Source organism: Lepisma saccharinum, chromosome 4 (assembly GCF_977018435.1).
Source record: "Lepisma saccharinum chromosome 4, izLepSacc3.1, whole genome shotgun sequence".
Classification (NCBI taxonomy): domain Eukaryota; kingdom Metazoa; phylum Arthropoda; class Insecta; order Zygentoma; family Lepismatidae; genus Lepisma; species Lepisma saccharinum.
The window spans coordinates 66,992,172-67,006,662 of NC_139232.1; the positions used below are offsets into that span (position 1 = coordinate 66,992,172).

The 14,491-nt window shown below is 38.8% G+C and overlaps 1 protein-coding gene across 2 annotated transcripts in view; it reads left to right on the forward strand.

Moving 5' to 3' along the window:
- Nucleotides 1–14,491, forward strand: part of LOC145986544 (uncharacterized) — a 62,053-nt gene that overhangs the window by 29,059 nt on the left and 18,503 nt on the right. Inside the window, exons 4-5 of one of the 2 annotated variants that reach the window (XM_083120666.1) lie at nt 1,447–9,521; nt 11,945–12,145. In XM_083120666.1, the coding sequence (XP_082976792.1) occupies nt 1,447–9,521; nt 11,945–12,145 (8,276 nt within the window). The remainder of the gene's footprint in view (nt 1–1,446; nt 9,522–11,944; nt 12,146–14,491) is intronic. The other variant, XM_083120667.1, reaches the window with a different exon arrangement.

Here is a 14,491-nt window from a genome sequence, read left to right on the forward strand (position 1 = left end):
GATGACAGAGCCCCTGTTCATACAGCTCACATCGTCCAGGACTGGTTTGATGAGCACGAAGATGAAGTGTCACATCTGCCATGGCCTCCACAATCGCCAGACCTCAATATTATTGAGCCCCTGTGGTCGGTTTTGGAGACCAAGGTGCGAGCCCGCTACCCACCACCATCGTCTCTACAACAACTTGCAGCTGCTTTGGAGGAAGAATGGTACAAGATCCCTTTGATAACCATACGCGACCTGTATTTGTCCATTCCACGTCGACTGCAGGCCGTTCTGCGTGCCAAAGTTGGTCCTACTCGATATTAATAAAGGTAATGTGCATTTCTGCAGGTGTTTCCATATTTTTGTCCATCCCCTGATCCCCTGTGTATATATATATATATATATATATATATACATGTATATAGTTACAGGCAGGATAATATGTCAAAATGATGGCTGGCTAGTAAAAATTTATATGTACCCCCCTTCCAAAATAGTGGGCATGCCACTGGTTTTATATTACATAGGTGAACCCCCAGAAAAACAATCCACAAGCCGCACCTGATCTGTGCATAAATTGTGCTAAAAAAACTCGAACCGCAGGCAGGTTCACAGTGGTATTCTCTCCATGATGAACAGCGTCCATACTACGGCAGTTGTAGTTTCCAGCGCAAACTCTCCCCTTTCACTTAGACTGTTGTGTCAATAGAGCAAATATGTGATGTGATTGGTCACTTACAGGGTTGTCTTTCCTACTCGTCACAGCAGGCACTCGAAACAGCCAATTAGATGGAGGTGTCTTTGGAATCTTCCCACGCTCTTATACTGTTGGAGGCTAAGAATAATGCCTGTTTTAACAACTGAATGATTTGGGAGCTAGGATCCCATCCCAGAAGAGCCCGCATTTTTGTTTGGTATGCTACACCTATGGTCCCTTTAATCGCCTGGGAAGTACAGCATGCAACAAAGGAGAATGCCTCATCCAGACATTTGCACAGACGTTGACACCCCTTGCTGTCAAGTTTCCCATGTATAGCAGCAATGCCATCAAACAACAGTTACTGCTGAACTAATTGTCAGAGGGAAATAAATCACAGAAAGACAAGTGCAGAACGAGTTCATTTGAAAATAGGCGAGTTCCCATCCTCATAAAAAATTAGCTTGGTCATCTTGGGAAAAAAATACCCCATGCACACCTGAAAGGGTTAATTTTAAAACAATGCATACTTTGCAAATAATTATTTTTTATATTGTGCATGTGAAAAGTGCTTATTTGTGGTATAAACTGGGTAGAAAGTTTCATTTTCAAATTATTTTCAGTGTAATTTATTTCTGTGTTACAAGACATAAAGTCTAAGTAAGTAATTTTGTCCTTCCAATTTTTGATTGTGGAAGCATTTATGAAATAATGTAATACAGTGATTTTTTTAAAATTATAAAACCAAGACTTATACTTTACAGGAATGGTGGAGAAGAGTACACCAATCAATGAAGCGAAACAGAATTCTCCAGTAAATGGTGTAGTGGTAACCCCAAGTAGTACTGTAAATACTGTGATTGCTACTCAAGCAAATACAAGTCCAACAGTTGTCATAAGCACTGGAAGCACAACAGAAGCAGGAGATGATCTTGCAAAAAATACTCTTGTTGACGGTAGAATTATTGCGAAGCCTGGACAGAAGCAACCTACAGTAGCCCAGTTGTTGGGTTTAAACAGTGTAAACAACAGCTGTGTTGGTGAGTCATCCCTATCTGGTCCTGTTCTTGTTGCCCCCGATGTCATCCAAACTGCCTCCGTCATTGTTCTTCAGTCGTCCATGCCTCCAGCTTCATCAAAATCAACACCGTGCCTCAATGCAATACCAAATGGACCATGCATCGTACTGCCAACTAATGTACAGACAAGCAGCGTGTTCATGTCGTCTTTATCCCCACCATCGTTGGTGTTTTCAAGTGCTAATGGTTGCCAAGATACTGTTATAGTTACAAAATCTCTTCTTACTGCTCCGATAATGGCCACTGGATTACAAACAACCGTCATGAATCATAATGTGCCATTGTTGCAAACAGACGTTACTTGTGGGTCAAATCTTGGATTAACGTCAGCTATTGTGTTACCAAATGGAAATATTGTACCAGTGTTAACACCACCACCAGTAATAACACCAAAGTACATTGCTCCGCAGTTCATAGTGAATCAACCGCCTGTAATAATATCACAAAAAGTTAGGAACATACCCACTTTACCTAAGCTTAGGCCTAATATTATTGCCAGTAAAGCAAAATCAAATGATACTGTCACAACGTTTGTGAACAAAGTACCGATTCCAGCTCTTGTCCGCCGACCTCAGAAGACAGTAGCTGTTTCAAAATCTACATCCTCCAAACAAGTTACTATAACTGCAGCATCAACTGCTGTGCAAGAAAGTGGAGCAAGTGTGGATGTTAACAAAGATGATGGCTCAAATGTACAGAATAAAGCATCAGAAACTAAACACTCAGCAACCGTTACGTCTGTTGTAAATGTTCCAAGCAGTAAAACACCTGCTATTAGCACAAGTGCAGAATTAGAAGAAAGTGAAACCGCAACTGAGGGGGAAAGTAATAAGTGTGAAAAGATTGCACAGCATGTCAGTGCTAGAGAAATATCAGCAGTTGGCGCTATTGCCTCAGATCCAATGGAGGAGAAGAAGAGAAAGATTGAAAGTTCATCAAATGAGCAGAATAAGAAGATGAAACTTGATTTAGACGAGAAGAAAACTGTTGAGAATGAAATTAATACATCCCCATCTTTATCAGCAGCTGAAGCAAGGAAGAACGCAGATTTGAAAGATTTATCCTCAAGTGAAGTTTCTTCTGATGCTATGGATGCAGATGAGAACAGTATTGAAGGCGAAAAGAGCCAAACATTCAGAACCAAAGTATCAGATGCCAACAATGAGGCAGGTTCTATATCAGCAAAAGATCAGAGAAGTGCATTGCCATCGGAAACGGAGATGTTAGAAAAGAGTGATTCAGCAACCAAGAAGCAAGAAGAAATTAAGGCTTCGGTGGAAAGTATTTCAAGAAACATGTCTCCGTCACAGATTGCATGTGATGCAACAACTAATGTACCAGCTAAATCTTATGATGGTGTGCAAGAAAAAGTTTCAGATATGACAAATAGTTGCAGAACATTTGTGAACAGTTTATCCGAGAAAAGTTCAATAGATTCCCCAGCTGTTGTAAATCCCCCTTCAACATCTGTACCAGCTAAATCTTATGATGGTGTACAAGAGAAAGTTTCGGACATGATAAATAGTTGCAGAACATCAGTGAACAGTTTATCCGAGAAAAGTTCAATAGATTGCCCTGTTGTTGTAAATCCCCCTTCAACATCTGTACTAGCTAAATCTTATGATGGTGTACAAGAGAAAGTTTCGGACATGACAAACAGTTGCAGAACATTTGTGAACAGTTTATCCGAGAAAAGTTCATTAGATTGCCCAGCTGTTGTAAATCCCCCTTCAACATCTGTACCAGCTAAATCTTATGATGGTGTACAAGAGAAAGTTTCGGACATGACAAATAGTTGCAGAACATTTGTGAACAGTTTATCCGAGAAAAGTTCACTAGATTGCCCAGCTGTTGTAAATCCCCCTTCAACATCTGTACCAGCTAAATCTTATGATGGTGTACAAGAGAAAGTTTCGGACATGACAAATAGTTGCAGAACATTTGTGAACAGTTTATCCGAGAAAAGTTCACTAGATTGCCCAGCTGTTGTAAATCCCCCTTCAACATCTGTACCAGCTAAATCTTATGATGGTGTACAAGAGAAAGTTTCGGACATGACAAATAGTTGCAGAACATTTGTGAACAGTTTATCCGAGAAAAGTTCATTAGATTGCCCAGCTGTTGTAAATCCCCCTTCAACATCTGTACCAGCTAAATCTTATGATGGTGTACAAGAGAAAGTTTCGGACATGACAAATAGTTGCAGAACATTTGTGAACAGTTTATCCGAGAAAAGTTCACTAGATTGCCCAGCTGTTGTAAATCCCCCTTCAACATCTGTACCAGCTAAATCTTATGATGGTGTACAAGAGAAAGTTTCGGACATGACAAATAGTTGCAGAACATTTGTGAACAGTTTATCCGAGAAAAGTTCAATAGATTCCCCAGCTGTTGTAAATCCCCCTTCAACATCTGTACCAGCTAAATCTTATGATGGTGTACAAGAGAAAGTTTCGGACATGACAAATAGTTGCAGAACATTTGTGAACAGTTTATCCGAGAAAAGTTCAATAGATTGCCCAGCTGTTGTAAATCCCCCTTCAACAACTGAACCAGCTAAATCTTATGATGGTGTACAAGAGAAAGTTTCGGACATGGCAAATAGTTGCAGAACATTTGTGAACAGTTTATCCGAGAAAAGTTCAAAGTTCAAAGTTGTAAATCCCCCTTCAACATCTGTACAGAGTATTGACCAATCTTCCACAGTTTTCAGGACAAGCAATCATGACAGTGATGTTGCTGTCTCAGCAGGAGATGCAGCACAAAACAAAGACTTGTTGCAAGCAAATGATGGAAATTTTAGATCGACCGATAGCTCTGTGTCACAGGAAAACACAAGTTCTGAAATATCTTCTATATCCTATAGCAGCAAGTGTCAGACATCTAATTCAAATAGTTTACAAGACATTACCACATTAGAAAATGACTGTTATTCTTTAGGTGTTGCAGAAAGCGTGGGTGCAGCATTATTAGAAAGTCTGCAGTCTGAACCAAAAGACAACACAGGTTCGCATACTTCAACAGCAGACTCTTCATCGTTAAATGTCAATAAATTAAATATATCCATTGAGAAATCTGAGACAGACATGAAACACAGTGTTATCACATTATCACATATGAATGATATTGATAATATGACACTAGAAAGTACTCCAGCATCTGCATTAAGCATAGGCACTGCGTCTTCAATAAAAGATGTTCCCATGCGTGCTAATGTCAATAGGAATATACCACTGAAAGTGTTCGAAAAATCTATCATTCCTGGTGAGTCGGTGTGTAATTCTGCCAATATATCAAAACAAAATGACTCATTGATATGTTCACAAGATTTACAATCAAAATTGGATAGCAGAAACAGCATGCCAGTAAAATCGATTGTTAATGAGGTTGCTTCAGAATCAAATACGTCAGACCCTTGCCACACAGAGATCCCAAGTACAGGGCTTATACCTGTAAATGATTCAAATTCTAGTGCAGCATCACAAGACAATGTGTCTACAGACAGAGACCATTCTCCAAAACAAAGTATAATCATAATGCCTTTAAGTAACAGGTACCAGCCAACTTCTCAGAGTGCACAAGTTACTTGTCCGAACACAGGAATAGAAAGCTCGATGGAAAGAAGTCATCACTCCTCTGTTACGGATACTTCAGCAAACATTTCACTGGAAAAAGAGAGTAATCTTTTCTCTACTCTCAACTCATCATCAGAGCTTGTTCTGCCACACAGTCCCCATGGGAATATCTGCCTGCCACCAATGGAGTTCGATAAGAATAGTGATGGAAGTGAATCTCATGCAATAACGCTATCTGTATCTTTACCAAGCGCTTTTTCAAATGACCTCTTTGCAAGTTTACAAGTGCCTAACGGGCAGCCAGAAGCAATATCACCAACAGCCGCATTTCTTTTGGCATTCCCGCTGGTATCATCATCTGGGAAATCTGATCATCAAGACAGTAGGATGAATGACGTAAATAGTCAACATGAAACGTCACTCTTACAGCTCAATACAACTGATGTTAACAGAGAACCTTTACTGAGCAGTACTGCCCCTCTAGTCACGCTTCCAAATTCTAGTATGCATTCTCAGCTGTTGACTCACATATTGGAAGTATCAAAAGATTCTCATGCCCAGGTAAATGAGCCTGTGGAAACAGTTAAACCAGAAACTACAAGGACTCACAAGGAACTCGATTGTGTCTCAAAATCAGAACCTGCTAGCAAGATACATATGTACCTGCCATCATCAGTAAAGTCTTCTAGTGATCAAAAAACTTCTTTGGAAAATGTTGCATCGGTTGCAGTTCAAACAAGCAACAAGACATACTTGTCCACAGGGATTGGAGTTCAAACCTCTTTGCCAGCTTCAGGAAGCTCCTTGCAATTCACACAAGATGACAATGTTAATAATCCTGCTAACAAAGATAAATTTAAATTTAAAAATTCATCTGCTGCTCAGACAGATTTCAGTGAAAATTGTCCTCAGACCTTAACTTACAACTCATCCAATATGTTTGTAAATAGCTTAAAAGTATCAACTGTTATGAATTCAGAGATTTCAGAAACAAATAAAAATTGCCAACAAACGAATGAAGTTAATGGTAACACAAATAACTTCACACCTAAAAGCATTGTGTCATCAAAATATTATTCCCACAACGATGATACAGTGAGAAATAAAAGGGAATCTGCCAAGGCTAATTCACAGGAGGAGTACACAAAAACTATAAATTCCACTAGTGTCTCAGCTAGTACTAGTAGTTCCGATTACTCACACTTAAAAAGTGGGAAAAAACATGTCGATGAACACTTTATAACATCACAAAGTACTGACCGTACACACACTGTACCTCATCATGCTATTCCATTAAATCAAAGCAATGTTCATAAAGTTGATTGCACACCATCATCTAAAGAACAGGAAAGTGCATCAAAATCTCTCTATTCACAGGAAGTGCTCACAAAAGTTACTAGTTCTGAACTTGTGGCAAACACTGCAAAGCCATTTACATCTTTATCGCAAGCTAGCAATTCATTTTACAATTTATTTGGTGACCTTTCGAACAAGAATTTCTCTAGCCCTTCAACATACTATCAGCTATTGTGCACAAGTAGCGAACAGAGTAAGTCTTCGACTTCCTTCTCCGTGGCTCAGAATTCATCAAACATGGGTATAATGTCATGGTCAACATTGTCTCCGGTAACAGCTGTGACTAGTCAATTCACGCATGTTCCAGCTCAAATTTCTACCCCTTTGACAAACATTCAGAGTAATTCAAATATGAAGAAGTATACAAATGTCTCTAACATGTGTGGGTCTCTGAGAGAACCACTGCCTAACTTTCCCAGCAAAAGCAATAGCATGCTTAATCACGTTCAAAACAAAGCTCATAAAAATAGTTCTTCATACCAAGACTTGTATGGAACAGGGCAATCCTCTATGAACAACTTGCCATTTCAGAGCAGGGTTACTTCTATATCAGAGTGTGGCTCCACTTTTTCAGCTATGAATACAGATGCCAGTGAGAAACACACTAAAGAGCAAAATTCTAAAGGGCGTTCTTTAGTAAATTGGATGACTGCATCAGATGTTCATCAAGATTCGTCATCATTATTTGTGTCCAGTGCACCATCTTTTTCTGCAGGTGTAAATACTGTTTCCCATATACCAAATCATCAGATAACAAAGGGTTATGAAAACAATGTCACGTTTAGTTCGAGTATTCCGAATTTGGGAAGCACTAACTCCCTCTATAGTCATGTAAGTCCTCAGCTTTCATTTGTCAGTGATAATCACCAAGTACATGGTCATGGTTTCCAAAATTCTGATCACCTACATACCAGATCAGGAGCTATTCTTGCACATAATTCTCAATCGCATGCCAGTATCACGTCACAACAAAGTATTTACCACAATTCATCGTACCCGTGGCACATAAGCCAGCCAACGGAGAGCAAAATATTATCTCATGCACCTTTAATGCAAGGTATGAATCATGATCAACATGTAATTCCATCAACATTACCTACTTTAGTTGGCGATTTGGCACTGGGAACTGGATCATCTCCACTCAGCAGGAATTTCAGTTTGCAAGCAAGTAACGCACAGTATGAAACGCAGCCGAAAGTACAAAGTTCTAACGAAGGTGGTAGAGTAGATCAGAATAATATAGGTAAGAACAGAAGTGGTCATGAGAAAGACACTGGGCCAACCAGAGAAAGAAATAGGCCCTCGCAAGAATTTGATAACCAGCAAGCGCCTAGTGGAAGTTTCTTGTCTGTCAGTCAGTTGGTGGATCAGGCTAAGGAATCGTCGCAAGGCAGTTCCCGAGCAGCAAGCATCCGAAGGGCACCAAGACAGTCCAGCAGCAAGCCATCATCAGTCAGTCAGCAACGGCAAGCCGGAACTAACTCCGGTTCTAACAAACGAAGTCCAACCAGTAGCGCTAATACTGACAGAGAAAGGAAAGGACAGATATCTCATAGTAGCAACAAGAACACACAATATTCATCTACAGAGGTTTCCAGTGTTCCACACAATTCAACCACGTTCTCAACTTTACAGTCTGGTAATCAACAGTGGTCTAATGCAAAGCAGCTTCCAAGGATATCATATAAAGCGCCAAGCAATTATTCTGCAGAGTCACTTATCGGTATAAATAATCAGAATATCCATGACAACACTATGCAGCTTCATCATTCAAGCAAGATACCACCTGTGTCGGTTTCTTCCCATCGTTTCAGTCAGAAATACCCTTCAACAACAGGCACTGTTATTGCACAAAGTGATAATTCAATAGCGAACTATACGAACAGTCATGTCTCTCAAGATAGCACCCTGCACACTCCTGGAGGGGCATGTAACCACAATTTCCAGCATCATAATCATCATTCATATAGCAATGCATTCAACTATCCGGCAAGTCTTTCCACAGTAGCACAAACAAGCACTTACTCATCAACCACATTTGTGCCTAATGTTGGACCAACAAACCCTACATCCGTATTTACCCCACCAGATTTTAGTGGCAACTTTGTCCCAGATGTGTCCAATAATTTTGTATTTCCTGCATCTACAGCTAGTGCCAGCATACATGGACCTGGGAATCAGCTTTACTCACAACCAACTTCAGTCCATAGCTCATTAATTGGAAATGATAGATCTAATAGAAATAATATGAATAGTTCACTCAATCATAGAAGCAACACGTGCAACAACAGCTCTTCCCATGTGGAAACTTCGAATGGAGGTTACACTATGGGAAAGTCTACACATAGAACCAGCAGGAAAAAGAACCATGAGCCATTGCCCAACACACTTGTGTCTGATGTCGGGTTAAGCAACTACCTCACAGTACCTGGAATAGTGTCGCCTTTGGAAGAGGCAACGGCTAGTTCTTACCTGAACCACCACCATACTTTCCTCACGCCACCCTCACAGCCGAGCTTATATCACCATGGGAATATCCCTCGGCCACAGAGCACCCCTTCACAGCCAGGACATGTAACTCGCAACCCAACTTTTCCAGTCACTTGTGGGAGTGTGCTCTCCCAACCAAATTTGATGCCCACTCGTCCAGAAACTACCCTTCTCTCCCCGCTTCAATGTTCCCAGAATGCCCTGTTCTCAGCTCCACCTCGTCTTCCAATGGATGCAGTGTCTCAGGCAACGTCATCCCCTGGTGGTGGAACAGTGAACTCTAGTGGAACATTAACCAACTTCAATCTCAGCACTATCTTCCCAGAAATTAATGATAAGGTAAGTTATAAATTGATATTCAGTTCTGCATAGAAGAAAATGTAGATTTTTATTATCTATTGTGTAAATTGATGTATTTTGGAAGTCAGAAATCGAAAGAGATTTGTGATTTTTTCATGTGAGGATATACAGCAGTAGCAGCTCGTGGTTCAGAGTGTTGGTAGTTGCAGCGAATATTACGTATATATATAATATACTGAATATAATTTTATTTTTTATATATTTATAATGTAATTATATATATTTTTAATATTATATGTATTTATATTCGGGCTGGGCCAATGCCGATGTATCAGTATCGGAAAGTAGTGGTTGAATTTTGTCCACCGATACCGGCCTGCGGCCGATATGTTTTGAGCATTTTGGTCTTTCGCAGGATCCGCAAAATGCCACGTGACACTTTCAAGTAGTATAATTAATAATTATCATGCAAAAATTGAAGGTGCCATTTATTCGGCAACAATATTATGCAGAATTGTGTTTTTTGTGATTATGTAGGAAGTACTTTAATGTTCTGATTCAATTGTTGATTATTTTGAAGGAAAACTGATAAATCGATGGACTGAAATACTCACCCAATAATATTAATCAGTATTTTGAACAATTTAATTGTTACAATTTTCAAGCATTCTATTATGATTTAACAGCAGCACACAAAGTATCGCAACTATAACAAATAGACAATTAGTCCCACCACCTACGCCACAACATCAGGGAAAATAACGAGCCCTCATTTATGTACGATGAGTTATATTTTAAACTGAATTAGGATTAGTGGTAAGATTAGTAAATTAGGTTAAGATTCTCCCCTAAAGAAAATATTTATCTTTGCTTAACGTGGACATTTCGTCTGTTGCTCTACGACACAGGACAGAACTTGCCTGCTCGCATGCTGCTGCTCTCTAACGGCATGTAAAAGAATTAGCATCCCAGCCTTTGTTGCTTGGTCTGTCCTCCATCAAAGCCTGACCTTGGTGTGTTGTAAATCGTCGGCAAAGACCAAGCCGACTAAAGCAGAGGATAGGAAGAACAGCATTGAACCTCGCTCCAATACTCCTCGCTGCAGAGATCATTGAATTGCTCCAGCTCTGCAACGCGTGCCTGTGTGTCTACTCATATTCACCATATACTGTGAAATCTCGCAGGTTGCCTACTTTTTAACGGATCATAATGGAATTAGTTTTTTTGAAACAATCAAGGTTAAAATTATTTGTTTATGTTCAATATATTTAATAGGAAAACAATGAAAAATTACTAACAAAAAGTATGAAATTTCATGGTAATATATCCGGTTGTTATGCAATATTGCAACAATATCAGTAACCACCCCTGATATACGATTTTGAAACATTGTATTTTCCAAAATATTACACATAAAATAATGATTGATATATGAAAAGAACTGGAAACTCACCAAGTTTCCATGTGACACATACCAGATGGCAGCACAAGTTCAGTGCTGTTGCAAAATGGTGACAATGCAGGAAAAAGAGTTTTTGTGTGTTGGAATATACAAGGTGTTCATCTGTCACTGCAGTGCATCATGCATTCAGAAGAGAATACCGAAAAGAATGCCACCAGAGCATTCTGCAGTGGTATCTGCAGTTTAAAGACACTCGTTGTATGTGTTCGCATGAGATTTGAGAATTTTTATGTCCCTGCGAGGCATGGAACAGGGTGAGATAGCAATTTCCTTTTTCTAAAAAAAAAAAAATCGGCTTTCCTCGACTCAATCACACAGTCTCAAATGGAATGAGATTGCAACACTGCATTCTGGTGCATGTCTGGTGATGGTAACACACAAAATGCTGTGCAAATAATGTCCCTAATGTTTCAAGCCAGAGGGACATGCTCTTAAGTTTTGTGGTAAACAAGCATCAGAGTAGTATGTCTATGGTCAGAGCTAATATGCTTTGACTTGTGCAAAGGGGGAAACTGCAGACATTGATAAGGCAAAGCAAATGGCAGGTTAAGCGGTGTGGGAGCATTTTATGTTTAAAAAAGATAAGTTCAATGAATAAGTATAATAAAAAATAATTACATTACAGATTTATTTGGGTGTGCATGTGCGAATAGCCAGAAGCATCTACTGGTCAACACCAAAATTTTGGATGTCCTACCAGGAGCCTTTTATGATAAAATTAAAAATAAGTAATTGTCCATGAATATCTGCTGTTGTCATGTTTTTAAAGTTGTGAAACTTTTTGATCATTCTGTGAACTGCTCAATGCAGTTGCTAATTTGTGTATGCAATGTTTTGTGGAAAGTTTGATTGATTCATTGTTATCCAGAAACACTGAATCTATTATATCTGTTTATTGTTTTTTTAAGCACAATAGATCAGGAAAGTGAAACTTCGTTACATGTATGTAGATGTATATTTAAAAACACGAATAAGAAACATAATCTCATTGTATTCTCAGCAGATTCCAGTGCCACCGCCTGCTCCAACTTTTATGAGTAGCAAAGTGCCATCAAACCCATCACTCTTGCCTGGGAACAATCTGCATCACACAGCCCCTCTGCTGCAAGGTTCAGAATACCGTCCACTTCCAACACCAGATATGCCTGTTTTGCATTCTAACGTTAACTTCAACAATATATTGACTCACAGTTCAACTCAGGTGAGTGAGGTTTTCAGATAGGATTCGAGACATGCACCATGTTGAAAATGTTTCCTTGAATACATTTGTTAAATACATATTACACATTGTGCAATCATTAATATAATAAAAATCTTTCCAAGTACTTCCTTCGAATCCCCATTTAGACAATAGTGTAAAACGCTCAAAATGCTGACCAAGGCAGTAATTTTATTATAAAACATAAACTAAATGTAACGTTTCAACCTTCTAGGAAGGTCTTCTTCAGACTCTGCACCAAGTACAAATATAAGAAGGTACAAAAACAGGACGATATATATACACAAACATTACTCCCCTCCAGACTATTAGAAAGTGGTTCTGGAACATTCTAGCAGGTGGCTTTCCCTTGTCGACTTTACTTTCACCTAAAAGGCTAAACATATTTACTTCCATTTAGAATGTGGTTGCACTCTTTATCTCACGCTCTTTGTCCTTCATTCTTCTTTCCTCTTTCTCTCTTGTCCTTTCCACTCTTTCTAACACCTTCTTCCATTCTTTGTTTATCTTCAGTCCCCCCATTCCAGTTCATTGTGTCTTCTTCACCTTTCTTCTCTATTTCCTTGGCCTCCTTCCATTTTCTTACTAGTATTCTCTTCTTCCTTCCTATCTGCTAAGCCTCATCCCACTCTATGTCATGTCCTGTTTCTCTTGTGTGTTTAAATATCACATTTCTCTCTCTCTTAAGTCGTACATCATCCCTATGTTGTTTCAACCTGTCTTTCAGCCTCTTTTTCGTTTCTTCTATGTACACACACTGACATTCTTTACATTTCACTTCATAGATAATCCCTTCCTCTTCCTCTTCTCTGTTTTCCTTTTTCTTGTTTGCATTCTTGGCTATTCTTAAGATTCTTCTCCCTCCCTTCCTGTAAGTTTTAATGCCTGCTTTCCTAAGCACTTTGCATATCTTTTCTGTGGTCTTCCCCAAACCTCCTCTCTTTTTATTTCTCTTCCAATTCTCCATTGAAGGAAAAAGAGCGTGAGATAAAGAGTCCAACCACATTCTAAATGGAAGTAAATATGTTTAGCCTTTTAGGTGAAAGTACAGTTGACAAGGAAAAGCCACCTGCTAGAATGTTCCAGAACAACTTTCTAATAGTCTGGAGGGGAGTAATATTTGTTTATATATATCCTCCTGTTTTTGTACCTTGTTACATTTGTACTTTGTGCAGAGTCTGAAGAAGACCTTGCTAGAAGGTTGAAACGTTACGTTTAGTTTATGTTTTATAATAAAATAAATTACTGTCTTGGTCAGCATATTGAGTGTTTCATATCATGGAAACAAGGCTTAATGGTGTTATAATAGTGTAAAGATGTTAAAGAATGAATATTTGTGGTGAGTGCTTATAGCTGAATGAGGTAAAAACTGTATACTTTAGTGTGGGTATGGTATTTGATCATAGGTTCTATATTTTGCCTCATATCTGAGGTGCACTTATAGGAGGCTGTTTGTCTCGGTATTCACTGCTAAGGGAGTGAAGGATTTAGTGATATATTGACTGAAAGTTGGAGTATGTCACTGCAAAGAAAAATGCACTAATTTTGTGTGATTTTTTGGCACAGGTAATTATTAGACCTCGGATTTTAGGATTTTAACCTATTTTTTCGTTTAAAGGTATATAAGAAATAATAAGTTATGTCAGCGTTTCATTATAAAACACAACAACCATTGAAGTTTTATCGTGCCTAAAAAAAATTATTTTGCTTGTTAGAACCTATTTTAGATTTATGTGCCTAAATCAAGCCTTTTTTTAGGTTTGTATATATTTTTAAAGGTTTTACAGGATTTTTATGTTGCGCAGAAGCATTTGCTTTGTTAGATCATGAAAAATTCAATGACGAATGTGTTTGAAACGTACTCTCTGTCGATTTCCCTTCCTCCATGCCCATGGTGATTTTTCAAAGCTCTAAACAAAGCAAAATGTTTGGTTGCACTGTTACCTGAACAATCCAAAGTGGTCTGATCTGTGTGGTCTTGCTCACTTTCGCGTCACTCGGGTGCTTTGTGGTGTTCATGCCTTGCAAACTCACATTTCAGCATTGAAGTTTGCACTGACTAATGTTTTCGTTGAAAGATTATTTTCAGCATGTAAGATGATCCTCACAGACAAAACTGCGGATTTTGACTGTGGATAACATAAAAAAAAATGTTGCCTAACTATATGGCAAAGAGTGGATTTTAATAGCAAATTTGGAATGGTAAGTTCTGCCATCGCTGTAGCTTTAGGCAACACACATAACATTATGCAAGATAGTGCATATTTCATGATATAGGTGTCCCATTTTCATTGCATTTTTCAGGAATTTTGAACTATTTAAGTTTTT